General features: G+C 35.5%; 4 protein-coding genes and 1 pseudogene across 5 annotated transcripts; 3 read left to right on the top strand and 2 right to left on the bottom strand.

Annotated features, from left to right (window-relative positions):
* Positions 1-1,266: 1,266 nt before the first annotated feature.
* LOC111292106 (SWI/SNF complex component SNF12 homolog) lies at positions 1,267-4,341 on the bottom strand. The gene is made up of 3 exons (XM_022884321.2): positions 4,196-4,341; positions 2,193-3,820; positions 1,267-1,608 (listed from the first exon to the last, which is right to left on the bottom strand). The coding sequence occupies exons 2-3, from the start codon at positions 3,773-3,775 to the stop codon at positions 1,536-1,538; spliced, it is 1,656 nt and encodes a 551-aa protein (XP_022740056.1). The 5' UTR covers positions 3,776-3,820; positions 4,196-4,341; the 3' UTR covers positions 1,267-1,535.
* An 804-nt stretch (positions 4,342-5,145) lies between these two features.
* LOC111292608 (F-box/kelch-repeat protein At3g27150-like) lies at positions 5,146-7,342 on the bottom strand. Its single transcript, XM_022885053.2, has 2 exons — positions 7,041-7,342; positions 5,146-6,391 (listed from the first exon to the last, which is right to left on the bottom strand). Exon 2 carries the CDS (start codon positions 6,347-6,349, stop codon positions 5,225-5,227), a length of 1,125 nt encoding a protein of 374 aa, XP_022740788.2. The 5' UTR covers positions 6,350-6,391; positions 7,041-7,342; the 3' UTR covers positions 5,146-5,224.
* A 2,557-nt stretch (positions 7,343-9,899) lies between these two features.
* GHS1 (Ribosomal protein S21 family protein) lies at positions 9,900-11,599 on the top strand. Its single transcript, XM_022885671.2, has 2 exons — positions 9,900-10,395; positions 11,339-11,599. Exons 1-2 carry the CDS (start codon positions 9,980-9,982, stop codon positions 11,448-11,450), a joined length of 528 nt encoding a protein of 175 aa, XP_022741406.2. The 5' UTR covers positions 9,900-9,979; the 3' UTR covers positions 11,451-11,599.
* A 4,974-nt stretch (positions 11,600-16,573) lies between these two features.
* Positions 16,574-20,315, top strand: LOC149516649 (chloride channel protein CLC-b-like; annotated as a pseudogene). Its single transcript, XR_016345933.1, has 6 exons — positions 16,574-16,936; positions 17,039-17,246; positions 17,356-17,547; positions 17,849-18,381; positions 18,581-19,730; positions 19,825-20,315. The product of XR_016345933.1 is annotated as a chloride channel protein CLC-b-like (transcript).
* A 2,157-nt stretch (positions 20,316-22,472) lies between these two features.
* Positions 22,473-26,180, top strand: LOC149516648 (receptor-like protein EIX2). The gene has a single exon (XM_089767125.1). The coding sequence runs from the start codon at positions 22,988-22,990 to the stop codon at positions 25,970-25,972; it is 2,985 nt and encodes a 994-aa protein (XP_089623251.1). The 5' UTR covers positions 22,473-22,987; the 3' UTR covers positions 25,973-26,180.
* Positions 26,181-26,861: the final 681 nt, after the last annotated feature.

The following is a 26,861-nucleotide window of genomic DNA, read 5'->3' as shown; positions in this document are numbered from 1 at the left end:
TTTTAGGGAGGGAATAGTTTCAGCATCTTCAAAATAATAATCTTTACCTGCCCGCGTGTACCATTAAAGCTTATTTATTTCTCTTATCCTTTGCCAGTACAACTCATGCTTTTTTTTTATACTTGAGATTATTAGAATTTGAACGTGGTGATTGTAACTAAAAGTCCAGTATCCTATCAGTAGATCATGCGTCTGATTTCTTTCTATTTTTTGTTCAATCTTTAGATTGATAAACTTCCAACTTGTTTGTTCCATTCTTCATACCTAACCAATTCGTTCGCAGAAACAAAGGGCCTGACCTCTTGTAAGGCATTCTCAAAATCCTACATAAGAAGAAGATGACCTAGCTCGAATGATTAAGCTGAAGAAAAATTTTCACCTTGTAGACATGTGTGCGTTATACTGCAGACTTGCATGTCATTACCTGAAGAGTTACTGACCCGCATATCTTCTTTCTTCAGCTTTGCAAATTCCATGTCTTATCTGAGGGCGCCTCTAAGAGGACCCATGGATGCATTTTTTACTAAGTTTTTCGTATCTGATACGGAATAGCCTACAAAGGGAGGGTATCGCACAAGGCAATTTCATAGGATAGCTAAGATAAAACAAGCAGCTTAACAGCCAACAGAAGACAGAAGCCATATGACATTAATATCCTCGTATGAAAGCTTGAATAGTCCATCCTATTCTCTAGATGGCTAGAGCAAGATTAGATAAGAAATGTAAGTCGCACCTGATGAAGGAAGGGGAACATAGAATCTCTTATCCTGGCTGCTTCGTTAAGTTCTTGGGGTCTATTCTATTCATTGCTCCTGAATGGTATAAAACGTCATGCAATTGCTTGACAATTGACGTGACTCACCAATCACCATATTTAAAGAGGATTGATTAACGTCCAAAATTAAAATGTCAAACGTAACTGCTCATAGTAGAAGAAGTTCACAACACTCTAATTTCCTATAGCAGGTCCCTTTAATTCAGGTTTAAATCATCTCAGGTGTTCGAATTATTAACCTTTCCACTTTGGCAGGATTCAAGTCAGCTTTACGACTCTAATTTCATTAATTACCCTCAACTCTTTTGCTTTATACCTAAGAAAAAGCAAAGAAAAAATATTTGCATCAAGGGTAAATTTGGTAAAAGACATTGATCTTACTTGGCTATAATAATTATCAATCAAATATAACAGAATTGAGAATTTCTAATTACCAAACTACATTTATAACACTTGATTTCCATGATATAAACCACGAAGAAACATTAAAGCCAAACCAAGAATGCAGCCACGAATCTACCATATATAAATTACAAATTTAACAAAATAAAAACTACTATCTTGCTAATTTCTATTTTTTTTATTAAGTTTGATGATAATTATGCCTAAATAAGCTACTTCCTGTTCTACATCCCTCTCAATTGCCATCCAACAACATTGCAATTCTAATTCCATTAAAGGAATGGGTTTACAGTAGGTACATGATTCAAATCAATGAAAAATGTAGCAGGGGGGCCATCGATAGCTCCGGAACCATGATTCATGTGCTTCCTGGTGCATCACTTCCAGCAGCTGTCTTACGATTCAGATAACGGATAACAGCATCCTCAACCCTATTAGAATCACCAAAACAGAACTTGATTATGTCTTCATCCTCCACAAATTCTATTATCACCATTATTGCTATCAATAGGTTTTCTATAAGAGATTAATTTAGAGAAACCTAGCGAGTATAATTCAAGCATGTGTCACATATACGAAAGAGAAAGAGTGGACTCCTTACTCCTTAGACTGCAGCAAACAAATTTATCTCAAATACTGAAAATGTTGTCACATGTCAATCAAAAGATTTTAAGAGTAAATCTTAAAGCTTAAACAAGATGCAGGTATGAATTAAAATATGATGACCGGTTTGTCTGCTGTTTCACATACGGGCTCTAGCAAAAGAACAAAAATACTCCAGTAATGATATTACTCGCTACACAGCATTTGGAGGGAAGATGTGCTAAATAATTTTGACTAGCAACAAGGTTGAAGGGTCAACCAAAGACTGAGGTTTCTACCAATTCAATCACAATTCACGATATTATCAGTGGAAATGACTGCATGTTGAAAGTGATAGGCAAGGTTCTAAACTTGAGGTAAATATCCAAAATTCAACAAGAACAACTGCAACTAAACAGAAAAATGAGCTTACCATGGTTGGTTGAAGAAATCTGATCGTCGCTCTCTTTCAGCACTTCCAGCACTTCGACTAGCTTCCCCAGCTACTAATTTCAGATCCCGGCTCTGAGACTCAATTAAAGCATTAATAAACTCCACTGGTGATTGACTGAACCCTAGAAAGAATGCACGCCTTCTACGGTGCTCGTGAATTTTCCTTATGGCAGCACATATAGCTTCATCACAAGCCTCAATCTCTTTGCTCTTCTCAGCATTTGCCAACAGAGCAGACAATTCCCTCTGTATAGGAAAGGGCACATCAACTAACACATCATAGCATGCAGTCCCAGCAGGACTATTCCCAGAAAGCTTGATCTTGTGCTCCAAATGTATGGGTGGTGGTGGAGACAAATGCTGTGATATCTTCTGCGAAACCATGGTAAATTTCACTTTTTCTTCCCCAAAAACTTTCTGAAGTTGTGCATCACAATTAAAGAAAGACGGATCATTTGAGTTCTGAAGTTTTCTAGCCTTCACATAATGCCAAATTGCAGCAATAATTCTTGGGCGTGTATCAACCTCAATACCAAGGACTTCCATTAAAGGTGATGAAAGCTTGAACTTCTCAGGTACATAATTCATTTCCAACCGTATATTCACAGTGAACTCCTTATCCCCTTTTCTCTTCACCTCAAAACCTTCATGAGGCACAGGTGATCGAGCATGCTCCCATATAATGATATGATTATCCGGATATAGTCTCTGGTCCAAGGAAATTGTCACTCTCTTGAAGAAAGATGAAAACTTAGGGTATAAGGGGTTTGTTTTTTGAACAAACCCAGGTTGATCTGGATCTACCCCATCTTCCAAGATCCTCCCAATAATCTTAAGGGTCCACATAGGGGGCTCTGCATTAGGCTTCTTTGGAATTGTCTTAATCTGATTAGCAAATGTGTTGAAAACATATATTCGAAGAGTTTTCTGAACACAAGGTGGATTCTTAAGTGCTTCCTGGATGTCAACTTTTTTCCTAGCTAATGCAGCATCAACACGTGCCTCGAACTCAAGAAGCTGGGTATACAAAGCAGATTCAGGAAGAATCGCCGCCACTCTATCCTGTAGCTGTTTATCAGGAAGCTTCTGCTTCTTTCTACGTGCAGCGGGTGTAAGTTCCATTGTTCTTAAAGGGGAAATTGTGTTTGTCATAGGAACACCAGGAGGACGCACAGGGGGCTTTTGGAGGATCCTCTTTGCACTTGCACTGCCAGGAGTAGACATGGAGGGCGAGGATGAACCTAAATTCCCAATGCCAGCATTCTGAGCCTGGTTAAGGGACAAAACTTGAGCTTGTAAGTGTGCTTGGAATTGAGCATGAGCAACCTGCGCTTGAGCCTGAGCATGAGCCTGAGCTTTTGACTGAGCCTGAGCAAGGGCCTGGGCTTGGGATAGCTGATACTGAGCTTGAAAACCAGCACTGAGTTGTGCCTGTGCTTGTGCTTGTGCTTGTGCTTGTGAGAATGCAGGGTTTCCAGGCATAGGAGGTACCATCCCTGCATTAGCAAAGGGCGACGAAGACGCCCCAAGGCTCTTTGGGGGGTTATTGTTGTTCACAGACATCACTAATCTAATTCACCCGGAAAAATATCAAATACCCACCAAAACCTAAAACATTCAGAACAAAGTAAATTCTAAGATATCTCAGCAAATACCCACTAACCAGAAACACTCAAATAACCAAAATTTCCCTTCAAAATCAAACCTTTACAAGTTTAACCCTAAAGAGCACCTAAACCCCAAACGAAGCCGTAATTTTGCCAAAAAACCCCAAATACACTGAGTTTGAACCAAATCTTACATAAAAAAAGCTTATAAACATGCAAAAAATGGGGAAATTAAGGGAAAATAAAGATGGAAAGTGCAAGAAACCAAGAATTTGAATTACAATACGAGATTAAGGGAAGATAGTTGAAACTAAAAGAAAGAATTAAGAGTGGAGAAAACGTAAAATTTAAAACAACAAAAATGAAATAATCTTACGAAAGAGTGAGGAGATTTTAAGCGTTTTGCCTTTTCCTGCTTTGGCTTTTGTTCCAGCAAAGAAAGAGCAACAGCTACAAAGAGAGAGAAACAAAGACTTCGCTGCCTTTTTTGTTTCTACTACTATGCTTGTTTCGGTCTCTCTCTCTCTTGTTTAGTTGTTTACCATTTACCAAATATCAAAGCCCCAACCCGGACTCCTACCCAAAAGTCTGGGCTGCTACATCTTATGGGTCGGGTTAGTTAACCCATCTAAAAGCCAGTCCAGTCCACTGCTTTTGAAAATAAAGTTTCCCGAAAAAGAAGCCCATGCCCTGATTAGTTTTCTCATTTATGCAATTAAGATATAGGTACTTTTATCTCGGCGTAAATTTAATAATTTATGTATTTATTTTATGTAAAATATTAAAATTTATATATTTATATTATATTTTATATAAAAATTATGTGTTATAATTTATGTCGATATCAAAATATAAAATATATTTTATTAGTTTTGTTAAGTTTATATATAATTATTATTAAAATTTTAAATCATATCATTTTCATATTTTTTATTTATATCATATTTGTATCGTATCATTATATCATATCATTATATCGTGTTATAGATTATTAGATCTACCAAGGATACTATTAGAGTTATAAGGGAATCTTGACATGATTTGATCATCACAATTACAAATTTTTAATGAAAACCTTGAAGGGTTAAACACAAATGGTAGTGTATTAGTTACTACACCTTTAAATGATTGAGTTTGGTTGTTTTAGTTTTGTTGATAAAAAGATTATCAATGGAAGTTTGAATGAGAGAGAGGGAGAGGGAAGGAGAGGCGAGGGAAGAGAAGGGGTCTTTTCTTGAAATTGTTTTGTTGAGTAAGGTTTCAAAGCAGTAAACAAAAAGCATCACAATTCAAGCTTAATTCCAAGGGAAATGAAATATTGGCCTAAAATGGAACCATGTTCCCTGATAACACAATCTGGCTTTTATTCAGGAAATTAAGCCTGTTAAACAGTATGGGTACAAAGTCATGCTACCATAACAGAGCAGTTCAGGAGAAAGAAATTAAGCCGGTCTTTGCAGCCCTCAATGCACCTCCATTGCAGTTCCTTGGTGTCAGGCTGTGGGCTACAAGTGTAGATAGTCATGCCACCACTTGAAACGGAAGATGAGAATCCGATCACTAGCAGCTCATTGCCTAGAGATTTGAATGCTACACCCCATCCTCTATGAAGATCAGCTCTAACTGGTACTGCTCCTAAATTCTTCCATGTTTTGCTGCTCTTAAGGTAAGCCCTCAGCTCATTGGAAGATGTTTCGAGACAGTAAAGCTCATTGTTCACCACCGCAACCAGGGGTGGAGATTGGCGCGTTGCAACTGGGTCATCATCTTTCAACATGTCAGGGATCCATTCCCATGTGTTTTTGTCCTTATCATAAGCCTCTCCGCAAGTGAGTTCGTTGTTGTGTTCATCTCTCCCTCCAATTACATAAAATTTGTTATCCATGAAGCACCCGGAGCAAAGCTTCCTCTTCCTATGCATCCTTGGGAGCAGCTCCCATGATTTTGTCTCCGGATTATATTTCTCAGCTGAATTCAAGACTGTGGTCTCCATCCCAATCCCACCAGCTACAAAAGCAAAGGTACCGCAGGTGGCAGAAGCAAACAAACATCTAGGATCGATCATGGCAGGACCCTTAAACCATTTACTTGTTTCCAGTTCAAACCTCCACACAACAGGACCTTCAGTCTCCCTGCCTGACACAATCAAATGGCTCCCAGCACAAAGTGATTCCTTATCTCCACTTATAAAGCACATATCTGTTGATGGTAACTCTGGTAGCTTTCTGCAAGACTTGAACATCCTATCAAATGCCCACCAACAATTGCCCCCACTAGGTGACATAAATATATATGATTCTTTAAACCCAATTTCCCTCCTAATTTTAAGTAACTCACCGCTCTTTAGAAGATGTAAGAAATGCTTGTTTAATAAGCAAAGTTTCCAATATTCTGATCTAGGAAATCTAGCTAAAATCAAATTCTCTAGCTCATCACTGAGCTCGGGAATATATGAGTAATCTGCATCCTGAGGTTCTTTACAAATCTGAATATTTTCCCATGGGGGCATTTGAAAGTTATCCTCAGCCATGTTGTTTAAGAGAAAACAGGTAAAGGATTACATAAAAACACCCTGCAAAACCAAAACAGATTAGACGTATTACTTGTGGCCACCGAGATAATTGTAAGAGCTTCCAAAACAATTATTTCAGAAGCTGATCAACAGTCTAGTTTATGCATGAAGAATCTGATATTATCACCTGAATCCAGATTATATATTATCCCCAACTGACCATTCTCAATTATTGATTGAAAAGATAAGAGACAAATATGTAATTATTTTACATGAATTTAAAACGAGGAAGTATTATCCCATCCTTGAGCTGACATCAATCTCTTATCTTTAGTAAAGAATGAAAAGGTAAAAATCTTCACATCATCAGTTGATCAAACATTCAAAAGACAATAAAATTCATATCTAAACTTTAAATGCAAAGTTTTAATCTTTTAACACTATCCTGGATAGAAATTCAAACTGAATAAGACAAAATAGATCAGGAAAAAAAGATCTATAACATGAGTTCATCAAGATTGAAAAGGTAAGCAGATAAGCATCCATTCATGAACAAATATAGATAAAAAAACGGCCCAAAGGGGATCCAGAAATTATCAAAACGAAGCTATAACACAACAACATACAAAGATAAATTAACAGAAACAGAAAAAAAACATTACATGCAGAGAGAGAGATAGAGAAGCAAGATAGAAAAAGAGAAGCTTACCAGAGAGGGGAAAGTCAATAAAAAAGAAAAACAGAAAGGAAAGTTCACAATCTATAGAGCTTAAACAGTAACACAAACTCTTAACATTTGAAGAAAAGGAAGAGAGAGAAGTGACGATATATAGAAAAAAATAAAAGAACCGGGTACTACAGAAATGAATTTACAATCGCAAGACCCCCATTTGCAGGAGATTTTTATTCTTAATTTAGTATGGCTCATCTGTTGGGATTAAAATATGATGCATTTGGTTTTATTATTTATTATTTTGATCATCAAAGAAGATTTTTTTTCCCTACTTTTCCTATATGGTTGAAGAAAATGGTTTTGTATGAGTAAGCAGTTTAACATACATAATTTTTCTATAATTTTGAGAAGAGAAATTTGAACTTGAGCCAATCTTTAAAGGAACATGTAATTAAAATTTTTTTTTCTCAAGTCAAGGAGAATTTAAGTTATAATTTTATATTAAAATATGTAATGTTTTTAAATTAACTGATTAAACTAAACTTCGAATTCAAAAAAAAAAAAAAAAATCATTGACCAACAACACTTGTAGCTTGAAGTCTTAAAAAATAGTAGCTTGGAAATTTCAGATCATATTGTGATTATGGATTGTTATTAAAAATTTTGAAGTATTGCTTTCAATAGGCTTTTAGGGAAAGAAAGCTAAAGCAATTAAAAATGAGAAATTTTAATCGAATATATCATATGATAGACCACTTAATCACTAAATTACCAACATATTTTAATCAATACAATTCTTTTGATATATATCTCTAAAATCAATATCTGATGTGCTGTCCATGATTATACATTTCTTTTTCTAGGAGGCTCCTTTTCATAGAAGAAAACAATTGCAAGAAAATGGGCAGTTAGTCTTGATCAACGAGCAAGAAAAAAAATGAGATGGCCAATAATCACATACAAGAACAAGAATAATAGTACTGTCAATGTTAGGCCCTGGCATTTACATCTGTCCTATTCTGATTGTTGTAATCAAGAATCATGCAGAGAATTTAACAATTCTTTCAGAACCAATGGAAGAAAGTTGCCACGCCCTCTACCTGGAAAATAGGACTCCATTGGATAAGGCTTCCTTTTTCAAGGGTTCTTTTTTCCACCTCTAATTAGTTATTTTAATCAATCTTTAATGTGTTAGTGTTGGTGGACTTGCTTTTGATTTAAGAAATCAAAGATTCACTGTCATAATCGAATAGGTTTAGCATTTGTTGGAGATAGGTGTCATCATTTAGGACACTAATCTCTTGAGAGAAAAAAAGGTGTAATTAGGCAAAAGGCTGGTCCTTATGGATGTTTAGTTCAAGTGATAAGAGATTTGTTTTATGAATTTGAATCCGTTAAAAAATATTTTTTTTATAAATTTTTAAATTCAACATAAATAAATCGATTCCAAAAAACTATATGAAATGAAAGCTATAAATCACTTATTGTTAAAAAAAAAAAAAGGAAAAAGAAATTGGCCGAAAGACAGAGGCCTAATCAAGTTTCAGCCCATAGATACGGAAAGCGCATGCTAATGAAACCTTGATATTAACATTAACAAAAACTAAACCCCCACTAATCTTTATGGTAATTGGGAGACAAATGTTAGCACTACAGGGTTCATGGAGGTGAAAGAACTAAATATTTGATTAAATTAACAAAACCCTTAAAAGGGTTTCATTTTTTTAAAAAAAATTTGATTCACCTAAACCAACCACTTTTTAGGGATGCTATAATGTGTTATGGGATGCTTTCAAAAGCTTGAAAAATACAAAAAAGTTGCATGCTTTTTCCAGGGTTTTTAGAGATTGAGGAAATTTGCATCTTTTCACAATTAATGGACCTCGCACAAATTTGAGTGCTTATTGGAATATTCATTTGAGATGCCACACCATTTGCATTTGCTTTTATGGGTTTCATGTTAATGCATATATAACTGATCTCCTCTCTTCAGCCAATAGGCTGGTGAAAAACTGAAAACAGAAGGAATAAGCCATCAAAATCATCAGCATGGAAAATTAGGTGATTGGGAAGTGATACTTGTCATTTTCATATTGCTGTACTATTCATTCTAGACAATGATCTTCTTATTACAATCAACTTCACCCTGTGAATTACAACTTCCTAAAACATTGCAACTTGTCAGTATAAAAGGACATAATGAGCTGAATTGCAGATGTTATGCAACAGAATTTGGGTCTCTTTCTTTTTGTTTTTAATAAGCTAAAATTCTATTATCCAAAAGAAGCAGGGAAGAACATGCTACAGCGAGACAAAATCAACAACAACAGCAAAACAGAAACAAAAATTTCGGATAAAGATGTCACCCCAGCCTTCTATTAGCCTTCAATCATGTAGTTTGCATAATTTTATATATAAGCTGAGTTGGTTTCCAAAATGAATCAAAATATTACATAAAAAAAGGGTTGTTATCTTTCATCTGGTTCTGTTCTTGTACTTTCTCATTTTACTTTCTTTTCTCTTTCACCATTGGGATTTCTACTATTTTTGTTTTCTCCATTGTTTTTTTCATCGCTTTCTTAAATAGGATACATTTGCGCAAAGCCTGCTTGTTGAGGTAGAAACGTGTTCATCTCCTGAGAAAACAAAACTTCAGGAAATTAACCCAAAGGTTAAAGGCCTAAAATATTTTGGACCATAATTAAGATAAATAAACACAATAACCTCTATGACCCAAAGTATCTGAAATAATCGGACCCAAATTTGGCCTAAATTTCAGCCCAAAAGCTAATAGAAATAGTTCTCTTCAAGCCTGAAGCCTCAAAAGCTGACCCAACCAATGATTGTCAGCTTAACCCAGTCAAATCCTTGAGGTACACAAAAGGGGTAGTGAGATAGGGACAAAGAAACCGGAAGAGCAAAGCCAATAGAATTCCCATATCCACAGGCTGAAAAAACTCAACCCATCCAAAACAATGGCTACTTCATTCTCTCTCCCAAACCTCCTCTCCTTCCTCTTACCTTCCAATCCTCCCCCACCACCAACGAAAGCCCCACCTCTCAACAGCCTTTCACTCTCTTCCCAAAAACCCAAAATTACTCTGCTCTCAGTGGCAGCTCAAGAGGATCAATCTTCTTCATTATCCACTGAATTGTCATCTGTTATATGCCCGTCTCTTGCATATGCAAATACCCTTTTCTTCAAATCAGGTTACAACGTTCAGGTTATTGTGGATGAAGATGAACCTGAAGAAAGGCTGCTTAACAGGTTCAGGAGAGAGGTCTTGAAAGCTGGTATTATTCAAGAGTGTAAGAGAAGGAAGTACCATGAGAATAAGCAAGATAAGAAGAAACGTAAGTCACGCGAGGCTGCTAGGCGTAATCGTCGAAGGTAAAGTTTTTATCCTTCCTTTGTCTCTTTTTTCTTGTAGGCTTGTAGAATGGAGAAAATGAAGAAAAAAAAAAGGAACTTTGGATGCTATGTTTATGTTTAGCTTCTCTTTTTTGGATTTTTTTTGTTTAATTTAGTAGTTGGATTTGTTTACCGTGGAAAGTTTTTCTTTTTGTGAGGTTTTTGGTTGGTTAGGCCAAAGGGAAAGGAAGGGAAGGGTTGAAGAATTCATATGAAATTAGACGATTTTGGTTTCCCTGGTGGAGCTTGGAGGAGAGGAAAGGGGGGGGGGGGGGGGGGGGAAGAGAAAATTGATACAAAGAGAAATAAAGCAAGGAATTGTGAATTCTATTTTGTCATGACTTAAATGCTGATCACAAGTTGATTTTGTTGGATATTTGTGTCTTAGCCATAAAAATTGAAGCATGTGCAGTTGTATTGGGTTTGATTTACCATTGTAATGCTTCAAGACCTCGCTGCTATTGTTTTCCTTTGCGCATGGTATTCAGTTGAGGACACAACTTCATCATCTAGTACGAAGGCATCAAAATTGAGCATATAGAGTAGTGTTTAAGAAAGGCCTATTTTCAAACCAACATGCTATCATAGACATCTTATCTCTTTGCAGTTTTGAATCTCAATTGAACATCTAGCATAAACATTGTAGTTTTTCTTTGTTTCTCCTATATTTACTTCCCCCCATGAACTAGGTAGGTTTTGCCCTTTTGTTGGGTTTTTGTTTGGTTCAGGGTTAATGTTCGATCTTTTTTTATCTTTGTGAGTATCTACATGTTGTTTTCTCCTGTAGTCTGTGATCGAAATTCTGTTCCTTTAACTAAAATACCAACCCCAGTCACAGCAATGAGCCATGTTCTGTTTTGTAGTAGTTGTTTATATTGACAATTATTAGTGATGTCTGTCTTCTCTTATGCACTATGATCAGGCGTCCCCGAGCAAGATTGTCACAATCGAACAAGCAGGAACAAACTTCAACGAAGAGGGATGAGGATGAAGAAGATAACTGGGAAATGCCGGATGAAGGCCTTCCCTATTGACCACATGTTGCCATGCCTTTATTTACTAATTTTCATCTTTGATTCTCTGGGGGCTTTTGTCTCTTGTGAGTTGCATTAGGATGAACCCTTCCACTTGAATTGCCTTGTAATTTTTTTACGCATATGAAGTAAAGATTTTCCTTCCCTAATTGATTTGAAGGCAGTTTGTGTATTACCATTTTTTTCCGGAGCTATAGGAGCGTAATCGGTGTCAGATATATGTGGAAGTTTGTGTTTATTTATGCTTTCCTTTTTCTTTTTCCTCATTCCCTCATTGAGTTGCAAAAGAGATTGCAAAATCTTATTCTTAGGCATGGCAATGTCCTCTTCTCCAACTTTGATGGTGTATCACACAATGAGAGAAATATATTGGGGATTGCTGCTTCATATCAGGATAGGTTGGTCGGAATTTGAATAGAACATACTCTGAAAATCTGTTGAAAATATGAAGGCTAAAAAACTGATCTCCAAGTCAGTTCTTGAATTCTATTTCTTGTAAAGAATGGTGATAGCGAAAATCATTTTCCCTTCACACAGTTGGCAGCAATACATAAGCAATGTAAAAATTATGCCGGATAAAGAATTAGTCAAATTGGTTAAAATTTCATCCCTGCTTGTCAATGGTTGTATCTGAGAGACTGAGACATTATAAATGTGAAGGCTACATTCATTCAAAGCACAAAAAGAGGTGTATATTCTGTTTCATTAGTGCAATTGTGCCAACGGCAAAAACTTCTTCAGGACAATTATGTAAAGTTACAATCCATACCATGATTGGCAGCAGGAGAACCTTTTCAAATTTTCATTACCTGTTTAGAGTGCCAAAAGTTTGAATCTATGTTGTCTTGTCTCTCCCAACAGTTATTAAGGTCAGCACCATTTTTGTTGGACACACCTCAAGAGCTTACATGAGACAAAACCTGTCCGAAAGAAGAAATCACCGTATGCATTTCTGTGGAGCTTACCATGGTGATCACTTCGAGCTAGCATTATTTGCAGACACTTATCTGAAGTTTCTCCAGTTATCAAGAACAAGGTTCAGATCATGGATTTTGCTTGTCAATGTTCTCACAGCAGTTTGCTTGTATTGTATTATATCTGATTCAAGTCACAAGGTTGACAAAGTCTACCAAAACTCACCTCAGTGAAATAATTAACCTTCATTTCAATGAGGTCAATGTAGTTATCATTTCCAATAGTTTTGCTGAGGGATTGGTGTTCAGAATCAGGATTCAAAACCCTCTGCACCTTACAGTTTTATATGAACTCACAAGTTTTTTCATCTACTTTGATGTGAAAGAATCCTCCATGTCCTTTGATTCCAAGGTTTCACCAACAATCACAACAACAACAAATTAAGCCTCGTATCCCGTTAACTCTGGGATTAATTGTATAAAAGACTAAAGGAGAGTCATGTTAGGCTTTAGTTTCAAATCTTCTTGCATCACTCATTTCTATCCGCAACAACCTTTTCATCTACTTTTGGACCTTCATGTCAATTTTAATTCCTTGCATCCATGAATTTCGTGGTCTGCCCCTAAAAGTTTTGCATTTCCTAAATCCAAAAGCTCATATCTCTTAACTGGTGCACAAATAGGTTTACGTTTTACATGGCTAAATCATCTCAAATAGCCCTCCCTCATCTTTTCCTCAATTTGGACTACCCTAATTTTTCTCGAATGTTTCACCATCAAAATGAAAACACTCACATGAGATTGACATTCCAAAATTAGGCATAAGTACTCTTAACGGATTCCTCAGCGACATGACATCTTGATTCTGCAATTAGAAACCACAGTTAAACTTGCCTAAAGGCAAAGCTAACATGATCACAAATTGTCATCTAGCTAGAGAAGGTGCGAGCAACTTAGAAACTTACCGTGAAAGCAACATTGTAACCCAATCCAATCACTTGTTTTAGCAATATTAGTCTGCTCAGACTGAACATGAGGGTACCTTGGGTTTTGGATGGTGTCTTGGAGAATTTTGTCCGGAAGTTTTTGAGGTAAACAATGTGGATGCCTAGCCTTGCAATAGTGGAAAGCTTGGATATATCCTCAGCAATGATAAGCAGATGATTTAACAGGCGTTTTGTTCCTTCGCCAATTCGAAAGCTTACCAGGAAGAGGTCCAGGATGGAGTTCGGTGTTGCATTTCGTTAACAACTATCAGGATGACTGTTCTATCAGACATTGATGCTCTCCACAACGCTTTCTGCAAAGATTTCCTTTCAAACTCCTAATAAAACACCTTTTTTTTTTTTTACTTGAAATTGTCAGAAATTGAATCCTAATTAATAAAACTAGATTCTTGCATCAAATCCTGAGAATGGTTTGACAAACCTGTCATGTAAGTGTAACCAATTCATGCATCCAATTTTTCAAAAGTACAAAGCAATTTTGCAATTCATGTAACCAATTTTTTATAGTAAAACCTGAAGTGCATAAAACACTTTGGCTACTAGTTTAATTCATGTTACCAATTTTCAAAAGTACAAAGCAAGATGATAGCAGTTTGTTGAAACATTCTTTATGCCTGAAAATTAACTCTAATCCAAATCCATTTTGATCAGTCAAATCTCAGACATTTCAATCTATGAACATTGATCAAATCTCAGTCACATTTCATACATAGCCTGCTTTTTGGTTGGTTGATTCATTTATGATTTTGCGAGAAAGTGGCTGCTCGAAATGCATTTTCCTAAATTTCGTGACAATCCCATTTGCATTCTTCTCTTTTTCACAATTTTAGGAAAAAAAAAAGTTTGAAGAAAAAAGAAAAAAAAAAATCAGAGTTGCATTTGCAAAAACGGAAAAAAAAGTCCTCAGATCTGATGGTTGAGATTTACCCACGTGGGTGGTCGGCGGATTATGAGAAGAAAATATTTATCTCAATCCAATCCAAATCTAAAGACAAAAACCCCAGTTGGCCAGATGGGTTTTGTCCTGTCCGTCGATCGCCCATGAACCGAGCTGATGTTTGCCACGTGACCTCTACAATGTCATCTGCACTTTTTTAAGAATATATGACTTTACTACGTTTTCAAATTTTAGTTAAACCTATTTTTTTCCATTCGATATTAAAAATATATTTTATATAATTTAATATATTTAAAATTTTTCTTTGTAGGACCCAAAAAGCCCAAAACCCACGTTAACGATTCATGAAAATCGGAATAATTCAACATTGATTCAATTAATTAGATTATTTTTTTTATAAAAAAATTTTAAATTTGAATCTTATTAATAATTATTTGTTAAAATCATATCAAATGTATAATTTATAATTATATATATTAAATTATCAAATATAATATATTTTATTTTGATTTAAAATTAAATAATTTATCTATCCTTAAATTTTTATACTAAAGAACACAAAAAAATCGAAATAATTTCATCACATTTTTAATTATTTAATCCATTGATTGAAACAAATAATAGAATATATATAATCATTTGGATAAGAAGGGCCTTTCATTCACCTCAAGGGTCGGATTTTTCTCCACCGTTGATCCTTGTGATCTCCCCGATCTAGATCACTACACCTGTCAAAGTCAACTGGGCTGTGGGGTTTGGTGCTTATCTGTTATTGAGGAACCTATTTTTTATTTAATTTTTTACACAAAAATGTGAACTGAACAATAAGGGAACGATTGCAGAAAGAAGAAAAAGCCAGTGGGAAAAGTTGTATTTAATTTTATTTTTGGGGTAAGTTTTTAATATTAGTATATATTTGTTGTGCATGTTATGAGTGATACATAATTGAGTTTTAAGATAGATATTTCATCATTGGTGGGCCCCAAGTTGGAGTAAAATGGGGATTAGTTGGATCAAAAGTGGGCCCAACTTTCATCAATCATGCACACACCAGAGATCCTACGGAGTGATCTGCGTGGGGTGCTTGATTAGATTTCATTTGACCAAAAAATGAATTTTTTTTATTATGAAATTTTATATATTAAAATTTGAAATTTAATTAGATTGAGTCGTATAAAAATAATATTTAATAATTTAAAATTTAAAATTTTTTATTTTTAGATATATTTTATATAAAAAAATATATAATAATTAACTCTGCAAATTATGATGGGCAAAACAACTCAAATAATTGCAACTCGCTTGAAGAAATTGTATTTTTTAATCCCAATTTTCAATATTAAAAGCATCCCATTTGAAAATCATGTCATAAAAGATTATAAATCAAGTTTCCATTAAGTGGATAAATTAAAATCAATGAAAATGAAAGGGCTTAACTTAAAAAAATAAAATAACATAAGTTCAACCACATCCCTTTGCTTGTTTCTTTCCTCTCATTAAAATTCTTTGAATTTGCCGGTCCAATCCACTTAACTACTCAGGGCATCATAGAAGAGAAGAGTAACTGAATCATTTATGGCCAAGAGTCCAAGGATAAGATTGTATAGGCTCGCATGATATGCTTATTAATTTAAAATATGATATAATGATATGATATTAATATGATATAAAAAAATTAAAATGATTTAAAATTTTAATAATAATAATAAATAAATAAATATATTTCATGATTTTGTGTGACACAAATTATAATAAATAATTTTTATATAAAATATGATACAATTATATAAATTTTAATATTTTATATGATTTAAATATACAAATTATCATATTTATGTTATATAAAAAAATAATTCTTCCCTTCTCCCCCTGCCCCCCCCCCCCCAAAAAAAAAAAAAAACTTTGTTAGGAAGTTTTACCTTTGATAATTATTCCCAAATATAAAAAAATTTAGATAATAAAATATATTAAGTTCACCTAACAATAAGTTAATGATTTACAATATTTATTTTGAAATATGAGAATTGAAGGATAAAAAAAAAACTCATTGTGATAGGGTAAGATTTAAAAAAAGTTTGTGAAATTTTTTACTAAAATTGATTTAATAAAAACTTTAATTTAAAATTCAAACTGATAAATTGATAGATTCAATGAAAAATCAATGATATGTAAAAAAATTATTGAAAATGTCATTTGTATATATATTTTAAAGAAAATAGGAAACTCGACTTTTCTTTACCAAGTTTGTTACTATATATTAAGCAACAAGTATGTACAAAATTACACATATTTTTAGTAAGACAAAGGAATAGGGACGTTTAAGGTGCATGATAAGAGGCATTTCCAAAATTTTATATATAATCCCAAGAGATATAAATGGCTTATTCAATCCATTGCCATCCAAAAGCCAGTTGGAGAAAGGCAACAGCATCTCCATTAATTCTTTTGTCTTTGCAAAGCTTCTATTGTTACAATGGAGGAGGATTCAACCCAATTGGCAAAACCAGAAACTCCCCTTAACATGGAAGCTGAAGCTGATGAAGAAGAAACCGACCCTGAAAGCAATTCTTTACGTCAGCCACTTCTCAAAAGAAATAGAACTCTTTCTCCCAGTCCACTAGCCTTGATTGGAGCCAAAGTCTCCCATATAGAGAGCTTGGATTATGAGTAATGAACCTTTTACATATATTTTTTGAATTCTGATATAGTCCTTTGATCTTTGTTTGGATAAAATCTATTGAGAGCTGATCAGTAGTGGCTGTGATGCAGGATAAATGAGAATGATATTTTCAAGCATGATTGGAGAAGCAGATCCAAAGCACAAGTTTTGCAATATATATTCTTGAAATGGTCCCTGGCTTTCCTTGTGGGATTGCTAACAGGATTAATTGCCACTCTTATCAATATTGCAATTGAGAACATTGCTGGCTACAAGCTTCTTGCTATTGTAGGTTTCATCGAGGAGGGGAGCTAAGGTGTCATTCCTTGCACTTCTGAATTCTGATAATTTTTTTCAGCTTCCATGATTAAATACCAAGCTTTGGCTTATTTCCAAGAGAACCTGAATTTGATTTTGATATGGCTAGTTGACTTGATGCAGGTATTTATCTGGGTTGGTCTTTTTCACTGGGGTTAATTTTTTGTTGACCTTGGTTGCTGCAGTTCTTTGTGTGTTTTTTGCCCCTACTGCAGCTGGTCCTGGTATTCCTGAAATCAAGGCTTATCTCAATGGAGTTGATACTCCTAACATGTTTAGTGCTACAACATTGCTTGTCAAGGTTGGTTAGATTTCTATTAGAATGCCTGGTGAAAATTACTTCTGATAAAAATGAACCTCGGTTTCATATATGCATTATGATTTTTAAGTTTCAACAAAATATAGATAGTAAAGTTTGATCAGATCTGGAATGTAGTGCTAAATGTAAAGACATTTCAAGAGTTGTGTCCTATATTTGAATGTACGGTTGCCACTATGATTCTATTGTTTCTGTTGCTTTGTCGGAGAGTTTAGGAATAACATTGATGAATCACTTGATTTTGTTTATTAGCTAAACGCAGAAAGATTTTCCAAAATTGTAGATTGTTGGCAGCATTGGAGCAGTTTCTGCTGGTCTAGATCTGGGGAAAGAAGGGCCTTTAGTGCACATTGGGAGTTGCATTGCTTCTTTACTAGGCCAGGGAGGGCCTGACAACTACCGTCTTCAGTGGCGTTGGCTTCGTTACGTCAACAATGATCGTGATCGCAGAGATATTATCACCTGTGGTTCTTCCTCAGGTGTTTGTGCAGCTTTCCGTGCTCCGGTGGGAGGCGTCCTATTCGCTCTCGAAGAGGTTGCAACATGGTGGAGGAGTTCCCTTCTCTGGAGAACTTTCTTTAGTACAGCAGTTGTGGTGGTGGTGCTTAGGGCATTCATTGAAATCTGCAATTCTGGGAAATGTGGCCTTTTTGGAACAGGAGGGTTGATCATGTTTGATGTTAATGATGTTAAAGTCAGCTACCATGCCATGGATGTAATCCCTGTGATAATAATTGGAATCATTGGTGGACTTTTGGGAAGCTTATATAATCATGTTCTCCATAAGGTCCTCAGGCTTTACAGTCTCATAAACCAGTAAGTACCACAATCCAACTCTCTCTTCAATTATGGTTTCACATTTTATCTTCATCGGATATGCTACAGAATATAAACTGTAATTAAGATAGTCCAAGGCTGAGGCTAGAAACTGGCCTATAAGGCAATAATCAATCCAAAATTAGAAATTTGGTCCGATTGCTTGGTTGGTAATTACATTTTTTTTATTCTGTTGCAGGAAGGGGAAATTGCAAAAACTACTTCTAGCTCTTGGAGTCTCTCTCTTTACCTCAGTTTGCCAATATTGTCTCCCTTTTCTAGCCCAATGCAGGCCTTGTGATCCTTCTTTTTCAGAGGCTTGTCCCACAAATGATCGGTAGGGGAACTTCAAGCAGTTCAACTGCCCAGATGGGTACTATAATGATCTAGCTACCCTCCTCCTAACTACTAATGATGATGCTGTTCGAAACATTTTCTCCTCCAACACTTCCTCTGAATTCCAACATACCTCCATCTTAATCTTTTTTGTACTTTATTGCTTATTAGGACTCTTTACTTTTGCCATTGCTGTTCCTTCTGGTCTCTTCCTCCCTATCATCCTCATGGGCTCAGGTTATGGTCGACTTCTTGGTATGCTCATGGGATCATATACAAACTTAGATCAAGGGCTTTATGCTGTGCTTGGTGCGGCCTCCCTTATGGCTGGCTCGATGAGGATGACTGTGTCACTTTGTGTGATATTCCTTGAACTCACAAACAACCTTCTTTTGCTGCCAATAACAATGATAGTCCTTCTGATTGCAAAAACTGTTGGGGACAGCTTCAACCCCAGCATCTATGAGATTATATTGGAACTTAAAAGCCTCCCTTTCCTGGATGCAAGTCCTGAGCCCTGGATGAGAAATCTCACTGTTGCTGAGCTTGCCGATGCCAAGCCACCTGTGGTCACTCTTTGTGGGGTGGAAAAAGTGTCTCGTATCGTGGATGTATTGAAGAACACTACACATAATGCATTCCCCATTGTAGATCAGGGTGTGCTGGTGTCAGGCACTGTAGCCACTGGGGCAACAGAATTGCATGGACTGATCCTTAGAGCTCACCTTGTTCAAGCCCTGAAGAAGAAATGGTTCCTGCCAGAGAAACGAAGAACAGAGGAATGGGAAGTTCGGGAGAAATTCAACTGGGTTGATTTGGCTGAAAGGGAACTGAAGATTGAGCAGGTGGCTGTGACCCGTGATGAAATGGAAATGTATGTTGATTTACATCCTCTCACCAATACAACCCCTTACACCGTGGTGGAGAGCATGTCAGTGGCTTAAGCCATGGTTCTATTCAGGCAAGTTGGACTACGGCACATGCTCATCGTGCCAAAGTATCAAGGGGCAGGGGTGAGTTTACCAGTTTTTTCATGCTTATTCTTCCATTTTATACAGCTATTGAAGCCTAACAATTTGCTAACCTGTTGCTATGCTTCACCTGCAGGTGCCTCCTGTAGTTGGGATCTTGACCAGGCAGGACTTACGGGCATATAACATTTTGACTGCCTTTCCTCATCTATCAAGATCCAAAGGGCAAGAAAAGGATAATTGATGTCTCATCATCAAGAAAAAAAAAGTATAATAGCAGATTTGGTTGAACCACACATCTTCTGTTTTTGTTCATCTTTCTAAGTTCATTTTTCCTCAGTTTTGCAGTTTTTTCACCGATTCTAGAGCAGTTTGAAGAGAATCAACAACCATGTACAACTTTGTGAAGTTGAATCTATTCTTTTTCATAAAATTCCAGTCAATAATGAACAAATTTCCATCTGATTAAGAATAGAGGAATGAATGATACAGAATTTTTTTCCGTTTAAATCTTGCTGTCCTCTCATTTGCATCATATGTACTCGTTATTTTCAAGTCTTCTTAACATCCTGAAGCTGATACCATTTTGCAATGAAGGCTACGCAAATTTTAGTGCATCTTTCGCAACTACTCTTTCACATGAAACTACTATGCTACCTATGATCTGACCATGCCACTATGTTCCTCACGCCTGTTTCTTCATTTTTTTTGCCTGTTTTCTTTTTCTTGAGGCTTCTTTCGAACATAGATAAAACCTCAATGCTGCACGAAATATCCCAAAATTACTCCCAATGGATAAATCAAAGAAAGGAGAAGAAAGGGTTTACTTTACACATCATGCACCAGAAAAAATATATGTCAATGATGTTCACTTTTATTAGCAATGAATCACAACTTCGAAAGAAATTAAAACCATGGGCTTTTTCCAAATGCTAAGACTTACAACTCAACAAGGACTTGCAACCCTGTCATATAATCCCACTCTAATTAATTTGTTGAAAACTCTGATAAGTTAAAAACAGTACACAATCTTCAAACTAGAAGTACCTCTTTGAAGATTTCCCACCCACAGCTTATATAAATGATAGTTTCTGGAAGTGATTGTTCTGAAGTTGTTTCTCTTCCAACAAGAAGTGAAGCTTCTTTTGCACCTTCTCTTTCACGTAAAAGTACCTATGGTCTCTTTACTTCTAGTTGAAGGACTGGAGTTTAGATATAGGAGTTAAGAACTTGAAATGTATCAAGTGCTGCATATTCCAATAACAATTGATTACTGTTTCATAACAGGAACTGCCGTCAAATTCCTGTACGGAATTATCCATCCTTTTCAGTGATGGTTTTAACTTTATGTGATGATGTAGTCCGTAATGCATCAATCAGGGACGTATCCAGTCCATTTCTAGGAGGATCAACGACAATCACATCTGATCCCACAAGCCAAGAAAGAGAATCCTTAGTGAATTCGTCATACAGTTCAGAATTACAGGCCAAACTTCTATTGAAATTCAAGGCACATAAACATCATTATATGGAGAGCAAATTGCGTGTGCATCCTATATGATATGTTGCATAAGCATGATACCAACAATGGAATCATAACAGCTCCCGCATATAAATCAGCCCTAGATGCTCCATAAGCACATATTTGTGTAATTTCGGAGGCTAGTTGTCAACATCCATCGTAGAACCAGGTCTGGGCCCAATGTTTCTTTTCTTTTGGGCCGGTTCAAGCCTTTGAATATTAAGCTCAATGAAACTGAAAAAAATATTTTTGGCCAACAACTTATATTGTTTGAATGATAAAATTTTTTTTAGATATTATCATCTTTTAAATGTTTCTGACTTTTGGAAAACAAAACACAGACTTGATCGCAAATGAGTAAACTTAAGATATTTCAAATAATAATACGACGATGATGACATTTATAGTTATTAATTATAGCTTTGTTGAAGCTTTATCTCTTGTATTTTTTGTGTAGCAGTATCTGTTTTTTTTTTTTTTTTGTAATTTTGAATAAAAACTTATTTCAAGAAAAATTTTTAATGAGAAGCTTTATATAATTTATATGTTTTATTTATTATCTAGTAATTAAAATTTTTTACAAAATATAATAATTAAATTACTATTGGTTAAATTCACAAGTTGCTTATTAATTTCCACAAACTTTAATTGCATTAACAACCTAGGAATTTTTTAGAAATTTGACTTTGTGTACTAATTCTAGTATATTAATATCTGCATTTATGGATTTAGAAAAGTTTAAGAAAAATGGCCAACTTGGGATGAGTTTTCCCACCCAAAATTCCAGGAATTCATACTTTTCTTGGAAGTTGGAAATTGGAAACTTTTGCATTGGAAAATTTGGGGCATTGAACAAGTTCACATTGAGCGAGTTCAACAGGAATTAATTCAAAGTTGAAAAAAAAACTTCATTCAGCCTCAGTTATGGTGACTTAAGCTCAGCATTCAACCCTGTGGCGTCAAAGTTTCTTTATTCCTTTCACATTGACTGCTAGACTTGGGATGAGTTTTCCCACCCAAAATAAGAGGAATTCATACTTTTCTCGGAAGTTGGAAATTGGAAACTTTGGCATTGGAAAATTTGGGACGTTGAACAAGTTCGCATTGAGCGAGTTTAATTCAAAGTTGAAAAAAAAAACTTCATTCAGCTTCAGTTATGGTGACTTCAGGTCAGCATTCAACCCTGTGGCGTCAAAGTTTCTTTATTCCTTTCACATTGACTACTAGACTGCAATATTATGCTACTCGATTTTCTTTTATCTAGTATGAAAACAAGTTTAGAAAGCTTTACATTTTACATTTCATAGCATTAATTCAAATCCAATTTATTGGTTTGAGAATTGAACGTCTTGTCCCAAAAAATTTATCAAGCTGACAATGCAAAAGAATCATACCATCAAGCCACTATTAGGAAATATGTTAAACTCAAGTCAGTGTCACGTGAGGCGCATTACCCTTCAACACGCTTGAACTAATTGATTGAATTTGAATCAAGCCAAAACTCAAGGATCTGGTTGCAATTTACTTATTTTGATATAGGATCATTTACACCAGAGAATAAATGGAAGTTCCTTTTACATTAAGAATGGTAATGGGACGTAGTAACTAGGTGAAAGAGAAAGCATCAATCAATTAAGATTGGAAACAGTCAACAGACTCCTCCAATGGTTCAGCACAAAGACATTGACTATGTCAACCCAAATGTTTGTTTAGCTTTTTCCCTATAAACAATATGAGCTCAACTGCACTTCTATTCATTTTCTTACCTGCATGAGACATGGCGAATACCACAGCATCCATCTGGTGTTTTTCTCTTATTTTTATCCTCTCCTCTGAGTTCCTTTACCTCGAAACTGTTAAACTTGGTTCAAGTGAGAGTCAAAATGTTAGCTGCATTCCAATGGAAAGAAAAGCTCTTCTCAACTTCAAAGAAGGTCTCACTGATCCCTCAGGGCGGCTCTCTTCTTGGAGAGGCGAAGATTGCTGTAGATGGGCTGGTGTACAGTGCAGTGACAAGCTTGGACATGTCACCAAGCTCAAACTTCCCAACCTGTATTCCAGTACTCCTGATGCATTGGATGCAACAGCTTATGCGTTAGGCGGTGAGATGCATCCTTCTTTGCTTGATTTGAAATACCTGAGGTACTTAGACCTTAGTATGAACAACTTTGGAGGAGTCTCAATTCCAAACTTCTTTGGATCACTCAAGACTTTGAGATACCTCAATCTCTCGGGTGCATCCTTCGGTGGATCTCTTCCTTCTTTTTTGGGAAACCTTACAAGCCTGCGCTATCTTGATCTCAATTCTTGTTTTACTGACTCAAACAAGAATGATTTGCATTGGTTAACAACCCTTTCTACTTTGAAACACCTAAATTTGGGAAGTGTTGATCTTAGCATGACCAGCACATACTGGCTTGAAGCTGTCAACATGCTTCCTTCATTAGAAGAGCTGCACTTACCAGTTTGTGGACTTTCCATTCTTCCTCTCTCACTTCCCCTCGTTAACCTTTCATCCCTTTCCGTGCTTGATCTCTCAAACAATGGTTTCAACTCCTCAATACCTACTTGGCTTTTTAACATAAGTGGTCTTCAGTATCTTGATCTCAACTCTAACAATCTCAAAGGCGAAATTCCTGATGGATTTGCTGGAATGAACTTTCTTCAAAACCTTGACTTGTCTGAAAATTCATTTATGGAAGGCAGGTTGTCAAGAAGAAATTTGGGAAACCTCTGCAATTTGCAAGTGCTTGATCTCTCATTCAATAAGATTGGTGGTGATATTGGAGAATTTACCAGTGGCTTGTCTCAATGCAACAATTGTAGCTTAGAGTCATTGCAGTTGGATTACAATGAACTTGGTGGCTTTCTTCCTGATTCTTTGGGACACTTGAGGAACTTAAAAAATCTTCTTCTCGTGCACAACTACTTTGTCGGTTCCATTCCAGAATCCATAGGGAATTTGTCTTCACTAGAGTTTTTCGATCTCTCCGACAATGGAATGAAAGGAACAATCCCAACAACCATAGGACAACTCTCATCATTAGTCTCATTAGATATCAAAGACAATCAATGGGAGGGTGTTTTGACAGAAGCTCACTTTTCTAATCTCACAAGCCTAAAGGAGCTATCAATTGTTCAAAATTCTTGGAACATCACCTTGATGTTCAATGCGTCTTCCAATTGGGTTCCTCCTTTCAAATTAAGATATATAAACCTCAAAGCATGCCTTGTAGGCCCTGAATTTCCTGCGTGGCTAAGAAATCAAAACGAGCTGGAGTATGTAGGTCTGTTGAAAGCTGGGATCTCAGGCAGCATCCCGGAGTGGTTTTGGAAGCTAGATTTGGTTTTGGACGTGCTGGACTTTAGTTACAATCAGTTAACTGGTAGAGTGCCAAGCTCCATAAAGTTTAGGCCTCAAGGTTTTGTTTTTTTGAACCATAATAACTTCATTGGCCCTCTTCTAGTTTTATCATCGAATTTGAGTTCATTACATCTTGACAATAATATGTTTTCTGGGCCAATTCCTCATGATTTTGGTGAAAGAATGCCCATGTTGGCTGATGTTGATCTCTCTTCCAACTCCTTCAATGGTTCTATTCCCTCATCCATTGGAAACCTGAATTTTCTGCTGACTTTTCTTATCTCAGACAATCAGTTGACTGGAAAAATTCCGGATATCTGGAATAACATAACAGCCTTGTATCTTATTGATATGTCCAACAATAGTTTATCTGGGAATATACCTCCTTCTTTGGGTTCTTTGACTGAACTCAGATACTTGAGGCTGAGCACAAACAATCTTTCTGGGGAACTCTCACCTACCCTGCGGAATTGCACAGTCATGGAAAATCTTGATCTTGGAAACAACAGGCTTTCTGGAGAGATTCCAACATGGATCGGAGAAACTATGCCATCTTTGCGGATTCTAAATTTACGATCAAACCTGTTCACTGGGGATATTCCAATACAGCTATGCAATCTTTCCCTTCTCCATATACTGAACTTGGGAGACAACAATTTGTCAGGATCGATTCCTCGCTGTATTGGCAATATGAGTGGATTTTCCAGCATTATTAATGATACGAGATATGAGGAGCGATTATGGATTGTGGCAAAGGGAAGAGATCTTTTTTATGAGACCTGTCTGTTTCTTGTGAACAGCATAGACCTTTCAAGCAATAATTTATCTGGAGATTTCCATGAAGAGCTGACAAATCTTTCAAGATTGGGCACCTTGAACTTGTCAATGAACCATTTGACAGGAAAGATACCATCAGGAATTGGTCGCTTGAAATGGCTTGAGACTCTCGACCTCTCAAGAAATCAGTTTTCTGGCATGATCCCACCAAGCATGGTCTCCCTAACTTCCTTAAATCACTTGAACCTTTCGTACAACAACCTGTCTAGTAAAATTCCGTCAGCCAACCAGTTCCAAACCCTCAACGATCCATCCATTTATGAAGGTAACAGTGGACTTTGTGGGCCACCACTACCAACCAGGTGCGATGGTGACGATGAATCATCAACTTCTCCTGATGTTAGGAACAAGGACAATGAAAACGGAGATGACCACGAAATGATGTGGTTCTATATCAGCATGGGACCAGGATTTGTTGTGGGATTTTGGGGAGTGTGCTTCCCTTTAATGGTGAAGAAATCTTGGAGGCGTGTCTACTTCGAGTTCCTTGATGATATGAAAGAAAGGCTAATGGTGTTTGTCTTGTTAAACTTAGCTCGCCTAAGAAGACCAATGAAGTAGAGGGAAACACAGGCAGTCAGGCTAAGTTGCAAGATACTTTAATGTAAACGAAATCCGTGCGATATATTCATACATACATACATACATACAAACATACATACATATATATATTATAAAAAAATAAAAAATTTCAATGTAAAATAATAAAAAATAAAAATATTGTAAATCAATATCTACCTATGTAATATGAAAAAAATTATTTATATTATATCTCATCTAATAGTGATATTTATACAAAATAAAATAAATCAATAAATTTTATATAAAAATAAAAAATTGCAATGTAAAATAATAAAAAATAAAATTATTGTAAATCAACATATCCCTATGTAATATAAAAAAATTATTTGTATTATATCTCATCTAATAGTGATATTTATACAAAATTAAATATTGATTGATTCCAAATCTTTGAATTTTATACCACTTACTCATAATAACAACAACAAACCTTTGGTTAAGTGGTGTCCATTCTTACATTGTATTCTCGAAATTCAAAGTAATTTAAATTGAATTTGCGTTTTTTTGTGGGATTGAAACCATATGTTATTTACTAAAAATTAATACATTGAGTAACCTCCTAATATCTTAGATATAGGTTTCTCTATTTATAATAAGAATTTGAGAGATTTTTATAAATTAAGAGTAATTTATGAAAAAAAAATTATAATGAATTATTAGTTATTTATGTAATATATCTTTTTACTTTGAAATGTCTGCACTTAATATTTTGAAAAATTTTTGTAAAACAATAAATTATACCAATTGTAATTAATACTTATATAGAAAAAAATATGAAAATATGTTTCAAACTAATTTGACTTTTATTTTAGGTTTGAATTTTTAGCATTATATGGCTTATATATTAATTTAGGTTAATAAATATATA

This window comes from Durio zibethinus, chromosome 10, assembly GCF_047325235.1.
Source record: "Durio zibethinus cultivar Kanyao isolate XHJ-2024 chromosome 10, ASM4732523v1, whole genome shotgun sequence".
Classification (NCBI taxonomy): domain Eukaryota; kingdom Viridiplantae; phylum Streptophyta; class Magnoliopsida; order Malvales; family Malvaceae; genus Durio; species Durio zibethinus.
Note: the sequence above shows the minus strand (reverse complement) of the source record. Positions and strands in the feature narration are given on the sequence as shown.

Coding starts and splice junctions, on each gene's coding strand:
- LOC111292608 (XM_022885053.2), bottom strand. CDS start 6,349: ATGGCTGAGGATAACTTTCAAATGCCCCCATGGGAAAATATTCAGATT.
- GHS1 (XM_022885671.2), top strand. CDS start 9,980: ATGGCTACTTCATTCTCTCTCCCAAACCTCCTCTCCTTCCTCTTACCT. Junction 10,396..11,338: donor GCTAGGCGTAATCGTCGAAG/GTAAAGTTTTTA, acceptor CACTATGATCAG/GCGTCCCCGAGCAAGATTGT.
- LOC111292106 (XM_022884321.2), bottom strand. CDS start 3,775: ATGTCTGTGAACAACAATAACCCCCCAAAGAGCCTTGGGGCGTCTTCG. Junction 1,609..2,192: donor GATTTCTTCAACCAACCATG/GTAAGCTCATTT, acceptor TGATTCTAATAG/GGTTGAGGATGCTGTTATCC.
- LOC149516648 (XM_089767125.1), top strand. CDS start 22,988: ATGGCGAATACCACAGCATCCATCTGGTGTTTTTCTCTTATTTTTATC.